The sequence below is a fragment of the Gopherus flavomarginatus genome, chromosome 2 (assembly GCF_025201925.1).
Source record: "Gopherus flavomarginatus isolate rGopFla2 chromosome 2, rGopFla2.mat.asm, whole genome shotgun sequence".
NCBI classification, from domain to species: domain Eukaryota; kingdom Metazoa; phylum Chordata; order Testudines; family Testudinidae; genus Gopherus; species Gopherus flavomarginatus.
This window is the reverse complement of record NC_066618.1, coordinates 106,803,930-106,828,322: the sequence shown is the minus strand read 5'-3', so window position 1 is coordinate 106,828,322 and position 24,393 is coordinate 106,803,930. Positions and strand designations below refer to the sequence as shown.

The 24,393-nt window shown below is 40.4% G+C and overlaps 1 protein-coding gene across 1 annotated transcript in view; it reads left to right on the top strand.

Annotated features, from left to right (window-relative positions):
• ZPBP (zona pellucida binding protein) overlaps positions 1-24,393 on the top strand; it is a 70,052-nt gene that overhangs the window by 34,616 nt on the left and 11,043 nt on the right. Inside the window, exons 5-8 of the mRNA XM_050939726.1 lie at positions 677-826; positions 3,006-3,224; positions 7,810-7,886; positions 19,144-19,321. Coding sequence (XP_050795683.1) covers positions 677-826; positions 3,006-3,224; positions 7,810-7,886; positions 19,144-19,321 — 624 coding nt within the window. The remainder of the gene's footprint in view (positions 1-676; positions 827-3,005; positions 3,225-7,809; positions 7,887-19,143; positions 19,322-24,393) is intronic.

Sequence of the window (24,393 nt, the reverse complement as noted above, 5' to 3'; positions counted from 1 at the left end):
TTCCATCCTAGACATCTGTACAACTGCTACCTTAAGTCTTGTATACACATGTCCAGAGCACTGCTCTTTCAGTTTAGCATCTCTATGTGATACTTATTTTGGGAACCTTTGTCTTGTGGTCCTTTGTTTAATTATAATTTTTTAGCCTACCTACTTTGGAGTTCTGATAATTGTTAAACTTCCACAACTAGTAATATGTGGGGGTAATTGTCAGAAAGATTACTTACTAGTAACTGTAGAATAAATATATATATATATTCTTACTGTATTGCCTGTAACTATTCAGACTATCTGCCCACATTCTCCTCTTCTGAGAGTTCTCTGCTATGAGAAGTTATAGTTTACTAAAAGGAACTGAGATGGTTGGGATCATAACATGCTTTTATAACTGAACATTTTTGTGTGAGGGTGCCTGTGCAGCCCAGTGAGCACTACTTGTGTGAAATTCCAAAAGCTCAGCAGTACTGGGGCACCTATCTATAATGGTGAATATGCAGTGGTAATACAGTCAAAAACTACAGTTACTGGTGAGCTTCCTTCTTGTATTAAGGCTGTAAGTACCATTCTGTGCCTGGTTGGAACCATAGCCATTCAGATTCCTCCTTTTGTATTTTCCCATATTATAATGAAAAGTAAAGCTAAACTCACTGTACTGTTTTATTTATTTATTTACTAGAAAATAGCAGTGTGAAAATAACACCAACAGGAACCCTAATATTCAGACACTTCAAATACGACATGAGTGGAATTTACACTTGTTCCCTCGTTTTTAAACCAACCGCAGAGCAGACTGAAAAAAACTATTTGCTCAAATATGTTATTTATGGTAAGAGATAAAAACAGTTAATTTACAGTACAAAAACATTTTTTCTTTCACTTTTAAAATGTATGTTGATGTTTTGAAATTCTGATAGGCCAGCTTAATTTAATTTGAGTAGTGTTGCAGAATTCTGTACCTCTTTCAGTAATTTGCTGTTAATTGTCACTTACCAGAGAATTCATGGACTGTCATTTTCAATGCCTTAAAGGAAATTTTCTGGTCTTTTGATTGAGAAATTAAGCATAGCTCTCTGCTTTTAAAAGAAAACATAAAACATAATTGGAAAGTAGAAGATTGAAAAACTGGGTGGGTGAAAATTCTTAAAAACTATGCCAAAGTAACTTCATTTCATGCTGAATTATTCCTTTGGAGATTTATTTTAATGTCTTTTTTTCCTTTTTTTACCTCCTATTCCTGGGACTTCAGGAGAGTCACTGGGACACACTTTACACCAATGTAAAGCTCTTATTCAGTTTTGTTTTTACAGTGTTGTCAAGTAAGTCATGCTCTTCTGAGTGAATATTGTGTAATGAAATATAAAGTGTTCGCATTTTTTATAGAACGTGCTAATTCTGCTTCACTATTCAGAGTAAATTTTGTTGCATGATATAGCAGAGTGCCCCCTGATTCTGCTGAAATACAAGTATTACAGATAAAATTATATTTCTTCATTACCAGTTCCCCTTTTCTTCCTTTAGGGTCTGATTCTATTCCAACTGAAGCCAATAGCAAAACTCCTTTTGACTTCAATTGGAACTGGGTTGAAGCCAGTATTATCTTAGAAACATTGAGTAGAACAAAATAGGACAAATTAATTCCTGCTTTTAAATTCACCTGAATTTGGCCCACTATCTCCAGCCTTAAAAAAGAAGTCTGATTGTTTTAGTAGTTTGTCAACTTGCTGAACAAAGCTGAAAAGGGGGAACTTCTTTTGAATTTTATTTTTTCATGATCAAAATACTGAAGAATTTATTGTTCCCAGCATCTATTTTCTAGTGTTATCTTTCAGTCTTGTTACAACTTGCTTGTTTCCCACAACAAGGCTCCAATCTAAATGTCTGAAAGAAAAATTATTTTTATAGAAATGTACAGGGCTTCCAGATTATACAGGACCTGGGCACAGAAGCAGATGTGGTCTCCCAATTTACAGGAATAATTTATATATAAATGTATTAAAATACATGATGATATGGCTTAAAAAATTCAGAATGAATATGGGATACTGCATTATAAACAAGCAGTGAACGGTCTAGTGAGTTATCTCTAAATGGGTACCAGTACACCATCATGTAGTCTGTATGGCATTGTTTTTTAACCCGGCTACCTGATTTCTCTACTGTCTCCACATTCTCTTTTTCCTTGTCATGTACTCCTTGTATCACTGATTTTTCCATTCTCCTTTCTCTGTAACTTCATTCTCTATTGCTCTGATGCCTCCCTGCTTATTTTTCTTTAGCTTCCATTATTTCTCTGTCTCCTTGTGATCCATCCATTTAATCTGTGACCCCTACTGTCGTCTTGACCCCCTTCACCATGTGCAATACTGTGATTGTGGGGAGCTAGGGGAGCTAACTTTAATTCAGTACAGATTGCAGCAGAAGAGACTCTCCTCACCCCCCTCTGCCATATCAACTATTCAGCAGGACCAGCAGAGAGACTGATCTAGAGGGATGTGTTGCTGAGCTCAGTTGTTAGAGGTCTCTTGGATCTCATTTTGGGGGACAGGAATCAATCTTAAAGCCCTTTAAAATAGCTTTTTTGGTTCTCACTAGAAGGTGCAAAATACTGTATTATAATTATATATTATTAAATGCAATGCCTGTGATGATAAATTGCACCTCATGTTGTGTCTTCTGAAACTGCTATTATCTTTGTTACTTTATATTTTTAAGCACTTCTACTATAATCTCTTCATTTCTTGAAAGTGAAACAAAAATATGTTGGGGCTTTGTCCTTGTTAGGATATGTTTTGCAAAATGAAAGGTGATATTTATCTGTGGAAACAGGAATGATGAATTATAAAGTATTTTCCATTGTTCTCTGACACATGAATCCTTCATTAAAATTTCAATGGGGATGTAAATCAATTTTGTATATGAAATACACAAAAATACTGTCTTTTTTAACTTAACCTTCATGTTTAAATGTGCATCTCTCAGTATCTTGTATTTTCTTTCATCTGCAGCTTATTCTGATCCTAATTTTTACTATGAGTTTACAGCCCGGTATCATGCAGCACCTTGCAACAGTATCTACAATATATCTTTTGAGAAGAAGTTGCTTCAAATACTAAGCAAACTTGTCATTGAACTTTCTTGTGAGGTTACTTTACTCAAGTCAGAGTGCCATCATGTAAAAATGCAGAAAGCAGGTCTACAAAATGAAATCTTCTTTACTTTTACAGGTAAAAATTATTGATCTTTTAAAGACTGCTTAGTGTTTTCATGGTGAAGCAAAGTTTATTTCATGGAATATCTTCACTATTCCTATTGAAAGCATTTTATGTGTTTAATTCATAAAGAATTATCTAGATTGCAACAAAATACATAAAAATAATTTATGTGGTAAATCCATGTACAAATTATGAAAATTCAGATGTCTGACTCCAAAAAATATCCTTCACAATAGCCCACAAACCAAGTTAGGAACTTTTATGCATCTATCCACAGACACAATTATTTAGTTGGTCTTATCATAGAGTGAGATTTTGATCCCTGAGGCATGCCCACACAGGGAAGTAAAGGGATATAATATGCCTCCTTCATATATTGTGAGGAGCAGTGCAGTGGGAGAGCAGCTACTGTGGGGCTGTTATTCCCCCTCCTACGCATGTGTGTGGAGGAAGGGAGGCTATGGTTGAGGAGTTAGCAAAAGCATTCCACTGTTTTCCCTCCCCCCCCCCCCCCACCACTCAGCCCTCCGGGGAAGTAACCTGTGCCAGGCCTGTGTGGATTGTTTTCCCTGAAGCAAGGAGGGACCACTGTGTGACTGAGAGTCACAGTACTGTTCCTGTTCTGCTCCTGGTGGCAAGGTTTGTGACAAAGCCTTAATAATTTGCTTAAAAGTCTGCTACTGTTCTTATCCCCAAATTAACTGGGTGTGAGGGATAGTAGATTGAAGGGCCCTAAAGCACAAATTGAGGTTGAAGAATCCATTCCTCTGCCTCCAACGTGCTTCAGCATAGTTGTGTTGGAGTAAAATCATTTTGCTGAAGCTTTACTTGATTTTCCATGATTTGGCATTGAGCTGTGGAAATAAGAGTATATTACATCACCTTCAGGATGTATATTTTTATCAGGAAAAATTGTCAAGAATTTGCTAGGCTACCTAAAACTATCACCAGGAGATGAGAAAATGATACCTATCCTAATTGATTCCCCTTCTTTGGTCCAGGCTCCAAGCACATGGCCAAGAGGAGACTTATATAGCGTAAAGTTACAGCTCCTTCAGGGGCATTACAAACAGCCCCTGCAGAACACTATGGAGATACAAGATGTCGCCAGTGGTCAGTTCCTTTCTTGTTGCAGCTGACAAAGGAGCTTCCAGTGGTTGCTGTGCTGGCTGGCTGCTGCAGTTGTCATGCATATCTTCTAATTTGACAGCTGTCCATGTAAATTTTCCTTAAAATTCAGTGGACAATTGAATCCTTTAACAAAAGAAATTTTGTTCAGTATCACTCCAGGTGGCTTTCCTAATCCTTACAAATGTGTATCAAAAGAAAATAAGACTCAGAGGGCTAGATCCTCAAAGGTGCCAAAAATTAGATTCTGAAAACCCCCTTGCAGCTGCTGCCTAACCCTCTAGGCTCCTAAAGTCTCTGTGTGCCTAGCATTCTGCTAGTGGACATGTGTAAAATCTCTTACATCCCAGTGGAATCTGCAAATTAGGCATTCCCCACCTATCTCATCTGCATCATGGTCCAGTTTGTGCCCATGGAGGAGGAGATGGTAGTTGTGCCTCCTATACCCTGTAGTCAAGTGGTTAGAGAACTCTCATATAAGATGTAAGAGGCCTGGCTACAAATCCTTATACTTCCTGATGTGGAGCAGAAGCTTAAACCCAGATCTTCCCTTTTCTGAACCCTGAGCTATGCAGTATTTTGAGGTGAAACTCAGTCTCTCTTCCACTTTTTGTAAAATACATAATTATTCACTGGCTCAAGGAGACAGAGAATGACTGACCGGTTATGGTAATCTCCTAGAGTATAGGAGACCCATGTTCAAGTCCCTGTTCAACAGCAGGCTGAATGAGGTTTTGAACCTGTCTCTTCCCTAGTTGAGGTGAATGCACTAACCACAGGATTGTGGGAAGGGCGGGCAACAGGTCCCACCACCACTTTTTGCATGAAAGGACTGCCTTGGTTTAGGCACCTAACTCTACGAGAATGTTTAAGCAGAGGGAATCTCAAGCAGAGGAACATGCCACAAGTTAGGTGGCTAAGTCATTTTGTGGGGTGATGCTTAGGCCCTGCCACCATCCCCAAAATTTGCAGTTGGGTAGCTTAGGCAGCTCCCTACTCAGTATGCTGGCTTTTGTGAATCCCATTCTTAGGCCCCTAACATGTCCCTTATATTGTATAAGGAACCTGGACAGCTAACCTTGGCCTGTGGAATGCCTTAGGCAGCAGGGACCTAAACGTTAGGCATTGCAGCACTGAGTCTAAGTCTCATTTGAGACTTTGGACTAGATCCACATTCTTTATTATTCCCGGTGTGGGGGGGAGGGGGAAAAAGAAAATAAGAGGCATATTGGATCTAAGAAAAGAGTTTACTCAGTAGGTTTAGACTTTCAATGTAAAGGATGCCTACTTTCATATTTTCATCTGTCTTATTGATCAAAAACTATATGAGGCTTGGCTTGAGTGAAGACTCCTCTCAATATAGGGTATTTTTCTTTACACTTTTTTCCTTAAGAATGTTTACCAAGTGTCTGGCTGTGCTGTCAGTAGATGTAAGATGTCAAGGTAGCTATATTGGTCCCTACCCAGATTTCTTGTTGAGAGCTCAGTTTTCAAGAGGGATCCATTATGCAGTCTATTCCAGTCAAATGCCAGTGTTAAATGTAAACTTTCATTTTGACAAAAACAGCGAATTTCATAGGATTTGTCCTGAATTCCAAATCTGCCACCCGCCTTGCAAATGGCAGATTTTAGTAAATGCAGAAGTCAGTCTCTGTATGGTCTCAGGGTCAAGGAAATATAACATTCTTCCTGACAAAGAACACTTGCTTAAACAATCTGAGCAGAAAATACAATACCCAGCATGGGTAGTCCGTCAAAGACTGTAGCGTTCGAAAGAAAAAACACTAAATGTTTCACCAAACCAGTCATTAATAGTTTACTGTTTTTTCTCTTCTAAATCTGAGTCATTACTAGGGGGAGTTTAAATTATATAACCTAGATATTTAGAGTTCTTAGCTATTGTCTAGACTACGTATATAGGACTAAGACAACATGCAAGTCTCCTAGACCAGCGGGAGCTGGTGTTAGAGTTGCTGGGGCCGGAGGCCAAAGCCCAAGCCCCACCACCCAGGGCCAAAGCCCAAAAGCTTCAGCCCTGGGCGGTGGGGCCCAGGGTTACAGGCCTCCCGCTTTGGCGCCTGCACCCAGAGCGTTGGGGCTAAGGATTTGGCTTTGCCTCCGTCCCCACCCGGGGCAGCTGGGCACAGGCTTTGATCCCCTGTCCTGGGGTTGTGTAGTAATTTTTGTTGTCAGAAGGGGGTCATAGGGCAATGAAGTTTGAGAACCCCTGTCCTGGACTGTCTGAGGCTTATCAAAATCACAGATGGTATGATCTCTTATCCGAGATTAAGTGGATCAAAATGTGCAAACAAACCTGTTGTGAACTTGCAGGTGTTCAGAGTCTTGGAACATATTTTACTAGATTTAAGCAGCTTCTAATACATATTTCAGAAATGTTTCCATTACAGAGCAATGTTAAGCTGTTGGTAAAAGGAGTTCAATTCATACATTTCATATTCTTGACTTGGCAACTTGCTCCCAGCATTTTACATTAGAGTAGCACTTCAATCTCTATTTAATTAATATTTCTTCTGGCCCTCCATCATATTGAGTTGTTAGTGCTTGTTAATCTCCCAAGAATGTGGATCTATACAGGCAGATGATTTCATGAGTGTAATTATTTGCCTATATGGATCCATGCTTCTCACCATCCTTCATGTCAGAGTTGTATAAGGATTCCTGAGAAAATGAAAGGAACAGAGTGGTAGCTAGGGCTGCAGTCCATTGTTATGCATTCAGGCTCAGGCATTAGGCACTTATACCTATAGAGCATGCATGTTTCACAAGAATGTAGATCCATAAGGCAATCATTTTTGAAGAACTAGAGTTGCTGAAGTAATCCTTGTTATATTCTACTGTACTATTAGTCTTTCACTAGAAAGGAACTGATCATTGGAAGCACTAGGGATTATCATGGCTTTTCATCAGGGAAGGCTGAAGAAGTTCCTTGTAGAAACAATTGATCAAAACTTTGAGCTTTTGGAGGTCCTGCCTGGCCACACACTCAAAGCATCAACCCAAGAGTGATATATTAAGACCTATGCCTTAATTAAACAGCCACTCCAGTTAAATAATTCTCAAATGGATTACTCATCTGAACTGAAAGAATATTTACAACATTGGTAGATTTCTAAGATTACTAATTTCCTAGAGATCAAAATCTGCAAATAAGTATTGCCTCCAATTACACTTTTTTAAAAAAAGAGATATCAAATAATATTTAAGTTCACCATGTTCTAATTATATGTTCATGAGAGGAAAATTCTGATTATTTCTTTAAGACAGTATTACTAGTCAGACATCTGAACATGCAAAAATTATTTTCTGTGTAGCTCCTTCAGGCATAATCAGAAATGTAATTTTATAAATCTGAAAAGAAACCTTTAAGTATATTTTTGGGATACTAGCAAGTTTAATGTTGATTTCAGTGTATTTGTTCCTTTGTAATGTAGAGTATGTTTTGTTACAGTTTCTTCTTTAGATACAGAAAAAACCAACAATCCATGTCAGCAAAAGAATTGTGATACTGCTAAAAGATTAAAGAAGGTACTGTAGATAAATCAAAAAGCATGAAGACCAGCAAAAATAATCATTCAACTCTTTCTAGTGCCAATAAACTGATCTAAAGAATGAGTGTAATAATTAAAAATATTAACGTATGTGTAAATGGATGTACCAGTGAGCACTTACGTGTAATTTACCACCTATTAATATTGTTTAATTTTTGGTTCTCCGTGTGAAAGAGGGTGAATTGCATTGTGGCTTTATTTGGAGAACAGGCTGGAGCTGTTTGATACCAGGTGGTGAAATAATTACACAGAGGTAAGATACTGAGTGCAAATAGTAAGTAGTAAAACAATCAGAAGAGGTTTGAATGTAAAGTATTTTATAAATCTGACCATAGTTTCCAACAAAGCATGTCTGTACATTTTTTGACAGTAACCTTGATGTTGGTGTGTGGCTTACCAGGACTTTAAAAAGTAAAGTGCTACAGTAAGATAGAAAAAGTTAAATATTGCCTTACTTGATTAGTGTATTACTTATAAGATGTAGAGGACATTTTTCAGAACTGTAGACTATTGAGCTACATTTCAGAAGACACACATTTTTTTTTCGTTTTTTGTGTCTTAGAACAAAGGTTTTTTATCAAACTAACCTTCACAATTCAGTTATTTGAGATTTTCACTTCATCTGAGAAAAGGAAAAATGAGTTTGTACATTTTTTGTATCATTGATATAAACAGAAAAAATCTTAATATATTAGAAATTTGGGTGTATCTATTCACTTTTTTTCCCTAGAAGATTTTGTGAAAGACTGGAGAACTGGTAGGATTAATAATATCAGAAAAGCAAGCAAATGAAACAAGCTTGAGATGATTTAGTCATTCAGATTATTCAAAAAACTCTTTGGACAATGGATCTGTGCCAGTTTATACTGTCTGAGGATCCCTCCCCCCAACCTTTTAATATCTGTTTATCCAAAATGCCTGAGAAACACTTGGAGAAAAATGTCTGTTAGAAATTCAATATCCTCTAGCTCTTTATGTGAGTGCTGAAAGAACTCATAGTCCATGTCCAGGTTCGCAAATGAGTCCTGCAGCAAACCAAGAAATGTTAGACTTGACATTCCTGATAGTTCTTATGCTAAAAAACCAAAATGTTAAAATAAGTCCTTAGTTCATGTATGCGTCACTAGAAAACAACAACAACAAAAAAAAAGGTGGGAGGAGCGCACAACCCAATATTTTTCTCCTTTTGCAAGTCACCTTTAAAGCTTTTTCTAAAGCTTGGGTTCCATGAGTATAACTGAAAGTGGAATTTGCTCTACGGAATTTGGAAAGGTCACTTTGTTTGTTTATATTAAGAGTTAGCTCCAGTTCACCTCACAGACTCCAGAGAAAAAAATGATTTAAGGCCTGTTCAAGAGAAGCACTCCAACCAGTCAAGGCAACAGTAGCAGTTATCACAAAAAGGTAATTCTGCTTTGGGTCTACAACTTTGGAATACAGTAAATGGCCATGGTCAGCAAACAAGATAAGGTAATCATTCTTAAAATATGGTCACTTTTAATTTCTTTTCCATTTACTGCCAATTCTCAACCAGGGCTACTCCATTAATAAGATGAGATCGCTTTGGAAAGGAGAGAGAAGAATAGGGGTTTTCAGAATGTGCAGACAATTAAAAGCTCTATGTCTTTAAAAATTAGGATAAAAGAGAAGTAGAGCTTGACATAGAATGTGAAATTTGTTTGCTTACTGTCCCCAGAAACAGTCAGAAAATACAGTACTTTATATTTCAAGGGAACAGTAGATTCCTAGGGCCATAAACAAAAAGAAAAGATGTCAAATAGGAAATACAGATCAGAAAATGAAGATTTAAAATGTGGCTTCCTATTACCTTAGTCACCCTCAGTAAGGAAGCTGATACTACTGCAACACTGAGGTCACAGGAAAAAGTGTGGTGGAATTTATTGGATTTGATCTTTGCAAGGACTGACATCCTCAATTAACTATGTTTTAAAGGCTTGAATAAGGCTGATTAAGGAAATCCACAGCCACAGGCAGATCCTCAAATCCTTCTTGTGAAGCACATTTCCTTGTGCAGCAGTATACTCTTCAAGCTTATTAAGCTGTACATGATGCTATCACATTGATGCCATCACATTATCACATGATCCCCAAACTGAAGAGCCAGAGCCTAAGCACAGGTTTATTGTGTCTGACTAGGAGTCAAATTCTGCCATTTGACTGCACACACTCAAATCACGACAGGCCAGATCCTCAGCTGGTGTTAACTGTTGTTGGTCCACTGAAGTCAATGGAGTTGCATCAATTTACATGAGCTGAAGAGCTGACACAATGACTGAGATCTATACACATACCTCAGGACAGAATGTAGTCTTAGACATTCTGGGCATTCATCCAAAGTTCCTTTCCTAAGTGGTGGAGTTGGAATTCCATTATTATCACTCTCACCTTCATACACATGCCATACTTTACCAACTGGGCTAAACAGCAATGTGCCAAATTCACTGACATGAGGGGTTTTTGTTTTGCTCCTTAAATTTGCAAAATTTGGGACACAGTTTGAATGTTATTACAACCATTCTATAAATTTGGTCCTAACACAATATTATCCAAATACCACTGGCAAGAGGTTAAAGAAAAGTAAGGTTTATAAACATTACAAAAGTGTGTCATTTAAACATCGTCTTGCTATCTTAACTACACACAATTCCTTAGTATCAGGAACCTTGATTTCCTGGTAAACTGTGGTAATGCAAAATCTAACAAAACTGAAAAGTTGTTCCAATTCTAATCTGGCAGATTTTTTTCAAGATTTATCCATTCCAGATGAGAATGGGCTTGTCTATAGAGAGTTAGTATGCAGCAAGATGGTGAGAAAATCTACTAACATGCCAGACCCTAGCTTAAGTGTGAACTCTGCTACCATGCACAAACAGTTACATAGGTCAAAAGTTCCATAGCAGTAGATAACAATACTGCAGGGGTAGGCAACCTATAGCATGTGTGCCAAAGGCAGCATGCGAGCGGATTTTCAATGGCACTCACACTGCCCGGGTCCTGGCCACCGGTCTGGGGGCTCTGCATTTGAATTTAATCTTAAATAAAGCTTCTTAAATATTTTTAAAACCTTATTTACTTTACATACAACAATGGTTTAGTTATATATTATAGACTTATAAAAAGAGACCTTCTAAAAATTTTAAATATATTACTGGCATGCAAAACCTTAAATTAAAGTGAATAAATGAAGGCTCGGCACACCACTTCTGAAAGGTTGCTGACCCCTGTAACAGTGCATGATAGCAGGGTACACATAACCAGTAAATGCACAGCAAGCTAGTGTTCCCATGTTCCCTTAAATATAAAGTACTGTATTTTCTGACAGTGTTTCTGGGGACAGTAAGCACACACATTTCACATTCTGAGTCAAGCTCTATTTCTCTCCTTTTACCCTAATTTTTAAAGACATAGTGCTCTTCTTTGTCTGTGCATTCTGAAAACCCCTGTTCTTCCCTCTCCTTCCCAAGGTGATCTCATCTTGTTAAATGGAGTAGCCGTGGTTGAGAATGGGCAGTAAATGGGGAAAGCAATTAAAAATTACCATATTTTAAGAATGATTACCTTATCTTATTTTGCTGATCACTGCCATTTACTTTATTCCAAAGTTGTAGACCCAAAGCAGAATTATTATCTTTTTGTGATAACTGCTATTTTTGCCTTGACTGGTTGGAGTGCTTCTCTTGTGATAACTGCTTAGGTAGCCCATGTTCTAGCAGTCAAAACCACTTGGACAAACCTTTCAGCATTGTTAGAGAGAAAGAGAGACAGAAGCCAATAGCTTGGTGGTTAGGGCACTCAGTGGGGATGTGGGAGACCCAGTTATGAATCCCTTCTCTTGCCTGATGCAGACCAGGGACCTGAACCAACATCCCAGGTGAGTAGGCTAACCACCAGAACATGTTTCAGAGGAGTAGCCGTGTTAGTCTGTATCAGCAAAAAGAACAAGAAGTCCTTGTGGCGTCTTCGAGACTAACAAATTAATTTGGGCAAAAGTTTTCGCTGGCTATAACCCACTTCATCAGATGCATGGAGTGGAAAATACAGTAGGCAGGTATAAATACATAGAACATGAAAATATGGGAGTTGCTTTACTGAGTGTGGCCGGGTCAGTGCTAAAGAGGCCAATTCAGTTAGGATGTATGTGGCCCATTTCCAACAGTTGACAAGAAGGGGTGAATATCAACAGAGGGAAAATTTACTTTTTGTCATGCTAATGAGGCCAGTTCAGTCATGGTAGATGTGCCCATTCTCAACAGTTGGCAAGAAGGTGTGAATATCAGAAAGAAAATTATTTTTTGTAGTGACGGATGCCACTCCCAGTGTTTATTCAGGCCTAATTTGATGGTGTCAAGTTTGCAAATTAATTCCCGTTCTGCAGTTTCTTATTGAAGTCTGTTTTTGAAGTTTTGTTGTTGAAGAATTGCCACTTTTAAGTCTGTTATGGAGTGTCCAGGAAGATTGAAGTGCTCTCCTACTGGTTTTTGAATGTTACAATTCTTGATGTCTGATTTGTGTCCATTTATTCGTGGGTGGGTATTGTAGTTTTAAGAACGCTTGATAGAGGTCAGTTTGTCTCCATCTGAGGGATTGGAACAAATGCGTTTGTATCTTAGGGCTTGGCTGTAGACAATGGATTATGTGATGTGATCTGGATGAAAGCTCGAGGCATGTAGGTAAGTATAGTGGTCAGTAGGTTTCCGGTATAGAGTGGTGTTTGTGACGTTTGCTTATTTGCACAGTAGTGACCAGGAAGTGAATCTCTTGTGTGGACTGGTCCAGGCTGAGGTTGATGGTGGGGTGGAAATTGTTGAATTCCTCAAGGACCTCTTTCCCATGGGTCCAGATGATGAAGATTTCATCAGTGTAGTGCAAGTAGAGTAGGGGTGCTAGGAGACAAGAGAACAACACGTCCTCAGCTAAGTCAGCCATAAAAATGTTGGCATACTATGGGGCCATGCAGGTAACCATAGCAGTGCCGCTGACTTGAAGCTATACATTGTCCCCAAATCTGAAATAGTTGTGGGTGAGGGCAAAGTCATAAAGCTCAGCCACCAGGTTTGCCGTGACATTATCGGGGATAGTGTTCTTGATGGCTTGTAGTCCATCTTTGTGTGGAATGTTGGTGTAGGGAGTTTCTGCATCCATAGTGGCTAGGATAGTGTTTTCTGGAAGATCACCAATGGATTGTAGTTTCCTCAGGAAGTCAGTGGTGTCTCGAAGATAGCTAGGAGTGCTGGTAGCGTAGGGTCTGAGGAGAGAGTCCACATAACCAGACAATTCTGCTCTCAGGGTTACAATGCCTGAGATGATGGTGCATCCAGGATTCCCAGGTTTATGGATCTTGAGTAGCAAATAGAATACCCCTGGTCAGGGTTCTAGGGATGTGTCTGTGTAGATTTGTTCCTGTGCTTCTTCAGGGAGTTTCTTGAGCAGATGGTGCAGTTTCTTTTGGTACCCCTCAGTGAGTTCAGAGAGTAATAGCTTGTACAATGTGGTGTCAGAGAGTTGCCTACACCAGAACATGTACACACTTCCTGACCTGCTCACCTCTGGCTGCTTTTTGTGAAAGGTAACAAGTCTTCGGCATGCTCTGAGCACACCTGTGGGATCGAGTTCTACTGGTGGGATAGTAGTTTCCTCACTTAATTTGAGAATCCCCCTTTGGAGCATCTGGGGGTTTGGCTTGACCTATAGCTGTGACCATCTCATTAGCTATGTGGTCATGCCAGTTCTTAGGCAGCTTTGAGAATGCCAGCCAGTGGAACCTTAAGTGCCTAAGGGGTTAGGTGCTAGATGAGTGGTGGTTTTGAGAATGTTAACGATTCCTAAGGATGTGTCTTCGCTGGAGCTGGGAGAGTGCCACCCAGCCTATGTAAGCAGACATGCATTAGCTCTGCTAGAGCTAGGGTGCTAAAAATAACAGTGTGGATGTTGCAGCACCGGTGGTGTCATGGGCTAGCCACCCAGGCATTGAGTGGGCAACTGCAGTTATCTGCAAAGGCAATTAAGTGCTTCTGGCTGTTAGGTGCCTAAATTTAATTGGAAGTCAATAGGACTTAGGCTCCTGATTCCATAAGTCATTTTTGGAAAAAGGATTCTGAAATCACAGTCATTTAAGCACTTTTGAAAATTTACCCATGGTATTTTCGCTAAATTATTGTCAATTTAGAACAGATTTGTGTTTATAAATATTTCAACTTGTTCTATCCCATGTACATTACCGTGCATTTGGCAACACCAAATTTCTTCTGTCATTATGCTGCTCCTTTTCCAGGTTGTTGACTTTTTAACAGGCATCTATATTATAGAGAGGGCTGGTATTACCCGGTTGTCTGACTCTTCCCATTATAAGACCCTGTGTTCAGTTGCTCATTACTTTGCCAAACTTTAACCATTTGGATTTTCCACATTGGATGTCTTTTTTGAAATTTTTTGGAAAGTCTCAGCCAATGTGATTCAGAGACCAGAAGACAAGGCAGAGTCCAGCATGGTATCAGGCCAAGGTTTCTGTAGTTGCCCAGACAAATTCCTGGCACAACGCCTGGGGTTAAGTAGGGACACTTGGCCAATCAGAGAGCTGCAGGGTACTGTCACTCTGAGTCTCATGGGAAGTACTTCCTGAAGCATCTCTTCTCCACAGTGCTCCCTGGCTATGCCTTTACAAGGCCTTCTGGTGGCATTATGGGAATATTAGTTGCTCCAGGTTCTGTAGGCCAGGGTTCTACTCCCCAGGTCCTTACACTGTCAAGCAGTCTGAGTAAAGTACTACCTCTTCAGCTGGTGTATCATGCAATGCTTTATTGACAAACTATCACAAGAGTAAATTCCAAGCTATCCTAGCATGGGCAGTATTGGATACTGTAGATATGGCCTTCAGGGCAATGATGGCAACAGTTATGATGCATCACTCATTGTGGCTGTCCTCATCTAGGATACTTAAGAAGCAGCAGTCCATGGTGGAAGATCTATCCTCTGAGGGATGCTCTTTGTTCTACAAGACTGATGAGGCCATGAGAAATCTCAGGGACTCAAGAACTACCTTTGGATCCTTAGTGTTCTACACCCGGCCTTCAAGCAACAGCAGTTCAGGCACACTGTGCTTCCATTGCATGAGAGACAGCTTCCTTGCTACCAATATAGGCCTCCTGAGCACACTAGAAAGAGGCAAAGGTTTTCGAGAAGGAAGTCCTTGGGTGCAACTACCACTCTGTTCTAGCACTCTCCTGCTTCCCCAAGGCAGGAAATGTGACTGTGTCCAAGGACAGCGTACCTCTTGTTTCTTAGCCTCTGATATCTCCCCGCTTCCCTTCCTTGGCAACCATCAGGTTCATTTCCATCACACCTGTTCCAACAACATCTCTCATCATGGAGTGTTAGATATGGGTAGAGATCTTCTATATGATACAGTTCCTTTCTTTCCTGCTACTCACCTCATCCTCCCCATCTGTATTCAGTGATTCCCCTCAATAGAGAGCCACAATCCCATGTAGCTCTCAGTGAAATAGAAGAGGTGCTACCCCATCAAAGAGGGAGAGGGATCTATTCAAGATACTTCCTCATTCCCAAGAAGAAAGAGGAACTCTGGCCAATACTGGACATCAGAGACCTGAATGTTTACATCAAGAAGTTCAGATTCAAGATATCTCTCACTTTGATATCCTTTGTCTAGATCAGAAGGACTGATATACTGCCCTTAATTTCCAGAATGTGTACTTTCACACTGCAATACCCCCAGCCGAGAAATGCTACCTGAGTTTCACTGTAGGCAACAACCATTGCTGATGCTAGGTTTTACCATTAGGGCTTTCTGCATCATCAAGGGTGTTGATCAAGTGTTTGGTGGTAATAGCCACCTACTTCAGAAAAATAGACGTTAAGGAATTTCCCTGTCTAGATAACTGGTTGGTCAGAGATGGAGCACCTGACTGGGATGCAGAAAACTCTGGCAGACAGCCTCAGCAGACACTTGGCCAGAGAATACAAGTGGAAACTACATGACTTGGTGATGTGAAGTATTTTTCAACAATGGGGAAAGTTGTTGTAGAATCTCTGTGTCTGATGAGAACAAGAAATGCCGGCGTGCTGCTTCTAATAGCCCAAGGCCAGAATTCCAAAAGGGATATGTTTCTTATCCCAAGCAGTAATAAACATTTCCACTCTTACAGCAGGTCTTGAGAAAAATCAGGCAGCACAAAGTGACAGTAACCCTAGTAGCTCCCATGTGGCTAAAACAGTTCTGGTTCATGGCATTCTCCAGGTGACTGCGCACCATCTGTATTCAGATACCATCAGACCTCTTAACTCAGGACAAAACCACTTTCTACCACCCCAATCCAACAGTTCTCCAGCTGGCAGATTGGTATTTGGGTGGACAACAAACTTAGAGCAATTGTGTTGTGCTGCTCTATAGTCAGACCTTAGCAACAGCAGAAGAGACTCTACAGAGAAATGCTGTACAGCAAAATGGAAGAAGTGTTTCTATATGATGCCAGGATTGACAGCTATGCCCAGAAGGTTCCAAGATTTCAGCTATATTTGAGTCTCTCTTCTCTGAAAATGTTGGGATTGTCACTCAGCTCCTTACGAGTGCAATTGGCAGCATTTAGTGCTTTTCACCCACCGGTGGACAACAATACAGTCTTTATCCATCCAGTTACAGAGAAATATATTAACGACCTTGCCAGAGCCTTTCCTTGTTGCTGATATGGGATCTCAATATAATCTTTGCGACTGAATGAATGCTCCATGTGAACCCTTGGCCTCATGTTCCTCCAGTCATCTGTCTATGAATGTTGCCTTCCTTGTTGCAGTGACCTCAGCAAACAGTAGGAAAGCTGGAAGCCCTTATGGCAGACCCTCCGTATACAGTCTTCCATAGTGATAGTTTCCCAAAGGTTACATCTTACGTTTATTTGGAAGGTGATCTTGGAACTACTATCTGAAGAAGGCCATCCACTTACCTGTCTTCTACCTGAAATCACGTGCCACCAGAGAGGACAGGACGCTCCATTCTCTGGATGTCTAACAAGCCTTGGCTTTCTACCTATAGAGGACAAAACCCTTTAAAAGATCCCCTAAACTATTTGTCTCCTCCACTGAATGTATGACAGGACAAGCTATCTCCATTCAGAGTCATTCTGAGTTGCATTCTGTTTTGCACAACTGCCCAGGAGGGTGTGAGAGCACACTCAATTAGAGCCCAATCAGTTTCTGTAGCTTCACTACAGGACATCCCTTTTCTAGAGAACTGAGGAGCCACAGCATGAGACTCTGTGTATGCCTTTGCAAGGCATTACACCTTGATGCAGGCTCAAGCAGCAGATGGCTCCTTCAGCAGAGTATACCTTCTATCAGTGCAGGGCTTTTCACACCCTCCTCCTCAGTGAGTACTGCTTGTGAGTCACCTCGAGCGGAGTAAACATGGGGACCATCCCTTGAAGAAGAAGAAGAAAGAATGCTTCCCTGCTTCCCTTCTGCTTCAGATAAGTATCTTAAGGTTATTCATGGTAGAGAAGAACAGGAGAAGTAATTGGTCCACATCACTGCTTATACCATAAGTTGGGAGCAAGAGGAGAAGAGCACAGGCACAAACCAATGGACACTACTAATGAAAATTCTTCTAGTTTCAGGTGCATGGAGTGTATGCACGCCTCACCCAGGGATTACGAGGGATTACATCTCTCAAAACTCCAGTTACACCCAGGGATTATCCAGATATAATACCTCTCAAAACTCCATCACAACGCACAATCAACCTGTGGAATTCCTTACCAGAGGACCTTGTGAAGGCCAAGACTGTAAGAGAGTTCAAAAAGGAACTAGATAAATTCGTGGATGATAGGTCCCTCAATGTCTATTAGCCAGGACGGGCAGGAATGGTGTCCCTACCCTCTGTTTGCCAGAAGCTGGGAATAAGTGACAGAGGATGGATCACTTGATGATTACCTGTTCTGGCACTGGCCACTGTCGGAATACAGGATACTGGGCTAGATGGACCTTTGGTCTGACCTAGTAAGGCCATTCTTATGTGCTATACAAACTAATCATTCTTTACTTATTTGTATGTTTTTTAAGATGTGTAGTCAGTATACATATTCCATGACCCATCCACCATTCCTACTTCAGAGTCTTCAGATAACAGGTTTTTGAAGTGGTGAAGGAACTGAGGTATACCTTTTTATACCTTCACCTGAGCACACAAGGATGTGAATGGAGCGTGTGCCACCCCAGCAGACAGTGCTGACTAGAAAGATCTCTGGTGCATAGGCTGTAGATGTGTAACCACCAGCTGTGGAATACAAATACAGACTACGCATCTTTAAGAACATCGCTTACTGTACAGTTAAGTAACCCATACACATACACACGGCACTGAAAAAAGGCTCACTTTGATGGTCATTGCTACTTGGAGCCTATAGACCATGGAGTTCCACCTGCTTTTCAGTTCTGAAATTGATTCATTAAGAGAAAAAAACATTTGTTACCTAGAATTGGATTTCTGCGAAACCACTCCAGCAATGGGAATAATCTCCCGTGTTATATTTGACAGTTACAATAGTGTAATTTTTTTGTAATTTGCTTCATTTTGGGGAGATGTTTGCATTATGTTTCTTGAACAGATGACCTGTCATGGGTGAGAAGAGCATTTGAAGTGTGATTCATCCTGTACGTCAGTAGTTGTGTGGATGGAAGACCCATAAGTCTATTTTGCTGATGTCGCATCATAGAAATCCCTATTATAATATAGGAAAGACTCAGAGGGGTAGCTGTGTTAGTCTGGATCTGTAAAAGCAGCGAAGAGTCCTGTGGCACCTTATAGACTAACAGACGTTTTGGAGCATGAGCTTTCGTGGGTGAATACCCACTTCGTCGGATGCATGCACAGGACTCTGCTGCTTTTATAGGAAAGACTGTCACTCATTTTTAGAATGTTTTTGCTGGTAATGTTTACTTTTTCTGACTCATGACAGCCGTCAGTGCCTATCAAACCTCTGACCACTTCCACAGAAATTAAAATTCACAATTATAGTAGTCTAAATTTAAAATATGATAGACTAGCCAGCCAGCTCTGCCCCCCATCAGCAATAATCAATAATGACAGTAATGCATCTGTCAGATCCTGTACCTTACAATGTCTCCCACCTTAAGTACACTAGAACATTTTTTTTTACTTATTTTTGAATAGAGGATTTAATAACATTTTTGTTTTACTTTAGGCAAAAGACCTTATAGAGAGATTTTTTAACCAACAAGTGGAAGTGCTGGGGAAACGTTCTGAGCCCTTACCTGAAATATACTATATTGAAGGTACTCTGCAAATGGTATGGGTTAATCGCTGCTATCCAGGATATGGAATAAATGCTCTGATACATCCAGATTGTCCTGATTGTTGTGGTATGTGATAAATTTTCAAATCATACACATTATTTCAAGATAATTTTCACTTTGATTGAGCTCTATATATTGTTTAACTTCAGAGTAGTCATTCATACCCACCTTATGGTATTATCCTGTCAGCTCTCTCTCAAGCTAATCAAGATTGACCTGTTTTACCATTTTAGACTGATGTTTTCAAGGAACACTGTGATACTACAGAAAGCGGTCTTGATGATTTAGGGCTTTTTTATCCACAGTGCATTTAAGTCAATGGTATTTGGATCAGATCCTTAGATGGCACTCTTTCTTGTGAGTTAAGTGGAACGAAAAAAATGGCTAACTGCTCTTTGTTGTTACTAAAGGCCCCTATGACACTCTTTGTAACAGCAGAAGTATTAACACAGTATCTTGGTCAAGTTACAAGTTTTGTAATTACATTTGGTTTACTTAAATTCCTTCTGTAGTTGCAATTGAAATTATGCCACATTTCCTGTTCTAAATAGTATGTAATGTGTAATACACTCTTACATAGTTGTTCAAGCTTCACCCCAGGAATGGTTGAAATTTAAGTTGTGGATGAAATGATCCAGGTGAATAGCTTTCATATCAGTAAGTTAAATTTGTGTAGCACTTTTTGATCCATCAGAATGTAAGGTGTTATACTAATGTAAGATCTTTATCATCAGTGCTGATCATTTAAGTGAAGCTTCCTGGTAAAGCTAATGAATTTTGCAAAGAATATGTGCAAAATCATTAGAACAAAACCTGGAAAATTAATGCAAAATTTGAGGAAAATATTTACAGGGATTTTTTTAATCATAGGAGAAATTAGAAAACCAAAAATTAAAGTTGGAAAGGTGAAAGGTTAGAAGCCTTCCTTGCCCTCCAGTTTTTCCCAGCATAGGGTGCATATTTATAAAAAAAACCCTTTAGATTTGTAGAATGAGCACGCAAAAGAGACGATTCTAGAATATACTGGAAGGAGAAACAAAGAATGGGCCAAATATTGCTCACTTTATTCATACAAGTTCTCTCACTGAAATCAGTGAGATCACACACTTGAGTAAAGTGACCAAGGTTTGGATCATCATTTTAAAAAGTTACTTTGACTCTAAATTGTTCTTAGATTGTTTTCCTTAATAGTGTTCAAATTATCTCAATTAGACACTGAGGCTGAAATCTCAATAGTGTGGTGTAATGCAGAAGTATACAGAAGAACAGAATAAAGCTGAACTTGGTCTTTTGGTGAAGGCAGTTTCCTGCATAGCTGGAGAACAGGGAAAGAGAACGTAGCCTTCAAGATATAATCCAATCTAGAGACTTTTGTTTTAAAAAAAGAAACAAAGATTATGCAAGAAAATAGAAAACATAATGAAAAGACCCTAAAACTGCAGGATCTGCAATATATTTGCATATGAGATTTTTCTATTAGCTCTGTTTATGAGAAGTAGCTTATACCATGCACGGAAATTTCTTACATTTCTTCCAAAGGAATGTAGTGAAACATTTGAAAATTTTACCTATATCCATAACTATAGTTTTACATAGTCTTGAGGAAAACTACAGCTCTGGGAGTACACCTCTACCTCTTAGGAAGGTTTATAGTATACAGTGCTCCAGTTCTATCATGAATTCACTTCCTCTTCCCTTTTGCAGAGGCTAGCTCCCATAAACACAATAGTCCTAATAAGCCCTTGCGCTCTGGGGCAGTGTAAGGGCTGGAAATCATAGAATCATAGGACTGGAAGCGACTTTGAGGCCATCTAGTCCAGTCCACTGTACTCATGGCAGGACTAAGTATTATCATTATTATCACTAAGTAAGATCATTCCTGACAGGTGTTTTTCTAACGTGCTCTTAAAAATCTCCAGTGATGGAGATTCCACAACCTCCCTAGGCAATTTATTCCAGTGCTTAACCACCCTGACAGGAAGTTTTTCCTAATGTCCAACCTAAACCTCCCTTGCTGCAATTTAAGCCCATTGCTTCTTGTCCTATCCCGAGAGGTTAAGAAGAACAGTTTTTCTCCCTCCTCTTTGTAACAACCTTTTATGTACTTGAACGCTGTTATCATGTCCCCTCTGTCGTCTGTTTTCCAGACTAAACTAACCGATATTTTTCAATCTTCCTTCATAGGTCATGTTTTCTAGACATGTATTCATTTTTGTCGCTCTTCCCTGGACTTTCTTCAATTTGTCCACATCTTTCCTGAAATGTGGTACCCAGAACTGGACACAATACTCCAGTTGAGGCCTAATCACTGCAGAGTAGAGCAGAAGAATTATTTATCGTGTTTTGCTTACAATATTCCTGCGAATACATCTCAGAATCATGTTCACTTTTTTTGCAACAGTGTTACACTGTTGATTCATATGTAGCTTGTGGTCCACTATGACACCCAGATTCCTTTCCGCAGCACTCCTTCGTATGCAGTCATTTCCCATTTTGTATGTGTGCAACTGATTGTTCCTTCCTAAATGGAGTAATAATGGAGTGGGTCTCACCACTGTGGCACTTTTTGCTGGCCATCTTGGGAAACAGCGCTCAGCCCTTCCAATCTGCTTTCAGCTAGCGGTGTCATGCCTGCTGTCACCGCTGTCTCCACTCTTTGGACCCGCGTCGCTCCCCAGACCGCAGCTTCCTCTTCTGGGCACAGTCCTCTGGCTATATCCCCCACTCTGGTATCTGCCCCATTCCAGGGGACCAGCAGTCCTTAGTCTGTCCACTTGCCAACTGCAGTCTGGATACCAGCCACTCTCCTCATTGGCAGGTGAGGTGGGGGGGACCAAGGGCCATCTGCTACTCTGGGTCCTGACGCAGGGACCCTATAGCTGGCAGCCACCTACTGTCCTCCTCCAACTTGCTGCCTATTTTCTCTGGGCCACTTCCCCCGTAGCCCTAATGCCCTCTCAGCCCTTGTAGCAAGGCCCTAGCCTGGCAGTGGTTAGCCAGCAGCACACCTTCACATTCTGCTTCTCCTGCCCAGCATTGCTCTATCTCTGACACTTCTTCAGGCAGCAGTCCTCCTACTTGCCTTCCAGGAAGAGATTGCCTTCTACTGTCCACATATATGGCCCTCTCCAGCCCTTGTTGGCTGCTCCAGCAAGCCTTCCCCCTGTTGGTGGGCTCAGTAAACCTTTTTCTGATTTGTGGGTTCCGCACAGCCTCCCTGGTGCTGCTTTTAACCCCTTCTTTTCCCTGTGTGGGGCAGCCGCCCCACCACAGGAGTACTTTGCATTTGTCCTTATTGAATTTCATCCTGTTTGCTTCAGACCATTTCACCAGTTTATCCAGATCATAATCCTATCCTCCAGAGCACTTACAACCCCTCCCAGCTTGATATCGGCCACAAACTTTATAAGTGTACTCTCTATGCCATTATCTAAATCACTGATGAATATATTGAACGGAACTGGACCCAGAACTGATCCCTATAGGATCTCACTCGTTATGCCCTTCCAGCATGATTTTGAACCACTGATGATTACTCTCTGTGGAACTGTTTTTCAACCAGTTTTGCACCCACGTTATGGTAGCTTCATCTTGGTTGCATTTCCTTAGTTTGTTAATGTTGTTGTCAGCTCCTATGTGGTGCATGCTAAAAGATTATTATAATTTTGATAATTCAAACAGATTTTGTTCTTAGAAATATTTTAGTTATGTTGTGTTACAATTTTGAGTTAAATCTCAAGGTCTTGTCTGCACATACATTTAGTTTGTGACGTGCTGGGGTGTGAATCTACCTCACGTTAGCCTGCTGCTTTGAAACGTAGATTAAAGCACATTAATGAACTGTTAGTATGCATCAATAGAGTCCGTATGAACAGTTAGTGTGCGGCAGGCTAGTGTGGGGTATGTTCACATCCAAGCTGCCCACAAACTAAATGTTTGTGTATATAAGCCCCAAGAATAACTAGTGTCTGGATTCACCAGAAGTTTTGATTCCCACTAGCTCAACCAGATTCCCCAACATTTTGTTTTCCACTCTCTTTCCAAAGCTGAGCACCCTGCCTTGAATAGAAATATCTGTTCTTCCTAACACACATTTCTTCTTCCCTTAATATAGATCCAAGCAATGTTTTTGTCTCAGCCCCAGATTTGAAGCCCGTTTCCTTCCCAGTCCTATTTGCTCTTCCGCACATCAGAAACTTCCTCTTTCCCCAGCCCTGATGAATGGGAGAACAATACTAATTTTCAAACACTTCCTTTTAGCTGCCTTGTTCCTTATCCTTCCTGCAGCAGGCAGCACTAGCACATGATTACATACTGGTGCTAAGTAGCTGCTATATATACCCTATTACCTCACATCAGTTGGGATCATAGCATTGACTGTATGAGGTTAAATAAACATCAGGGAGAAGCTCATTCTCTCTGTCTCTGGGTTCCCTACAGAAATAGGCCTTCCTCCTGAGCCAGTTCCATTTACCTGCTGGTACCTTCAGGGGGCACAAAAGCAAGCTTTCTCTTATGATGCAGCCTACTTGGGAAGGGCAGCATTCAGCCCTGAAGAAGGGGCAGAGTCCATCCTTCACTCAACCCCTCTCTGCTGACTGCCTCCCATTCAGAGCTTCTGAATTTTGAGTGGACTCCCAATAATTCTGTGGCTACTCCCTGTAACTGTCCCTGAACGCCCTTCTGGCAACACACTTGAATCCACAGATCTTCCTTTAGCCTGCCCCTTGGTAAAACTGATCTTTTCATTTCCCAGGTCCCCAAACAACATACATATAGCCATTACAAAAACATGACATTGCCTTCACAGAGGCCTACTGGCTGGCCATAAAATCTTTTTGATTAGTAGTTAGCAATTAGGAGGTCCACACACATCTCCCTCAAGCACTACTGTCATAAACAGATAGCTAAGGGTTAATGTCTCTTTCACCTGAAGCACCTGACCAGAGGACCAATCAGGAAACCGGATTTTTTCAACTTTGGGTGGAGGGAATTTTGTGTCTGAGGTCTTTGTCTGCCTGCCTGCTTTCTCTGAGCTTTGGAGAAGTAGTTCTGCTTTCTAATCTTCTGTTTCTAAGTGTAAGGACAAAGAGATCAGATAGTAAGTTCTATGGTTTCTTTTCTTTGGTATTTGCATG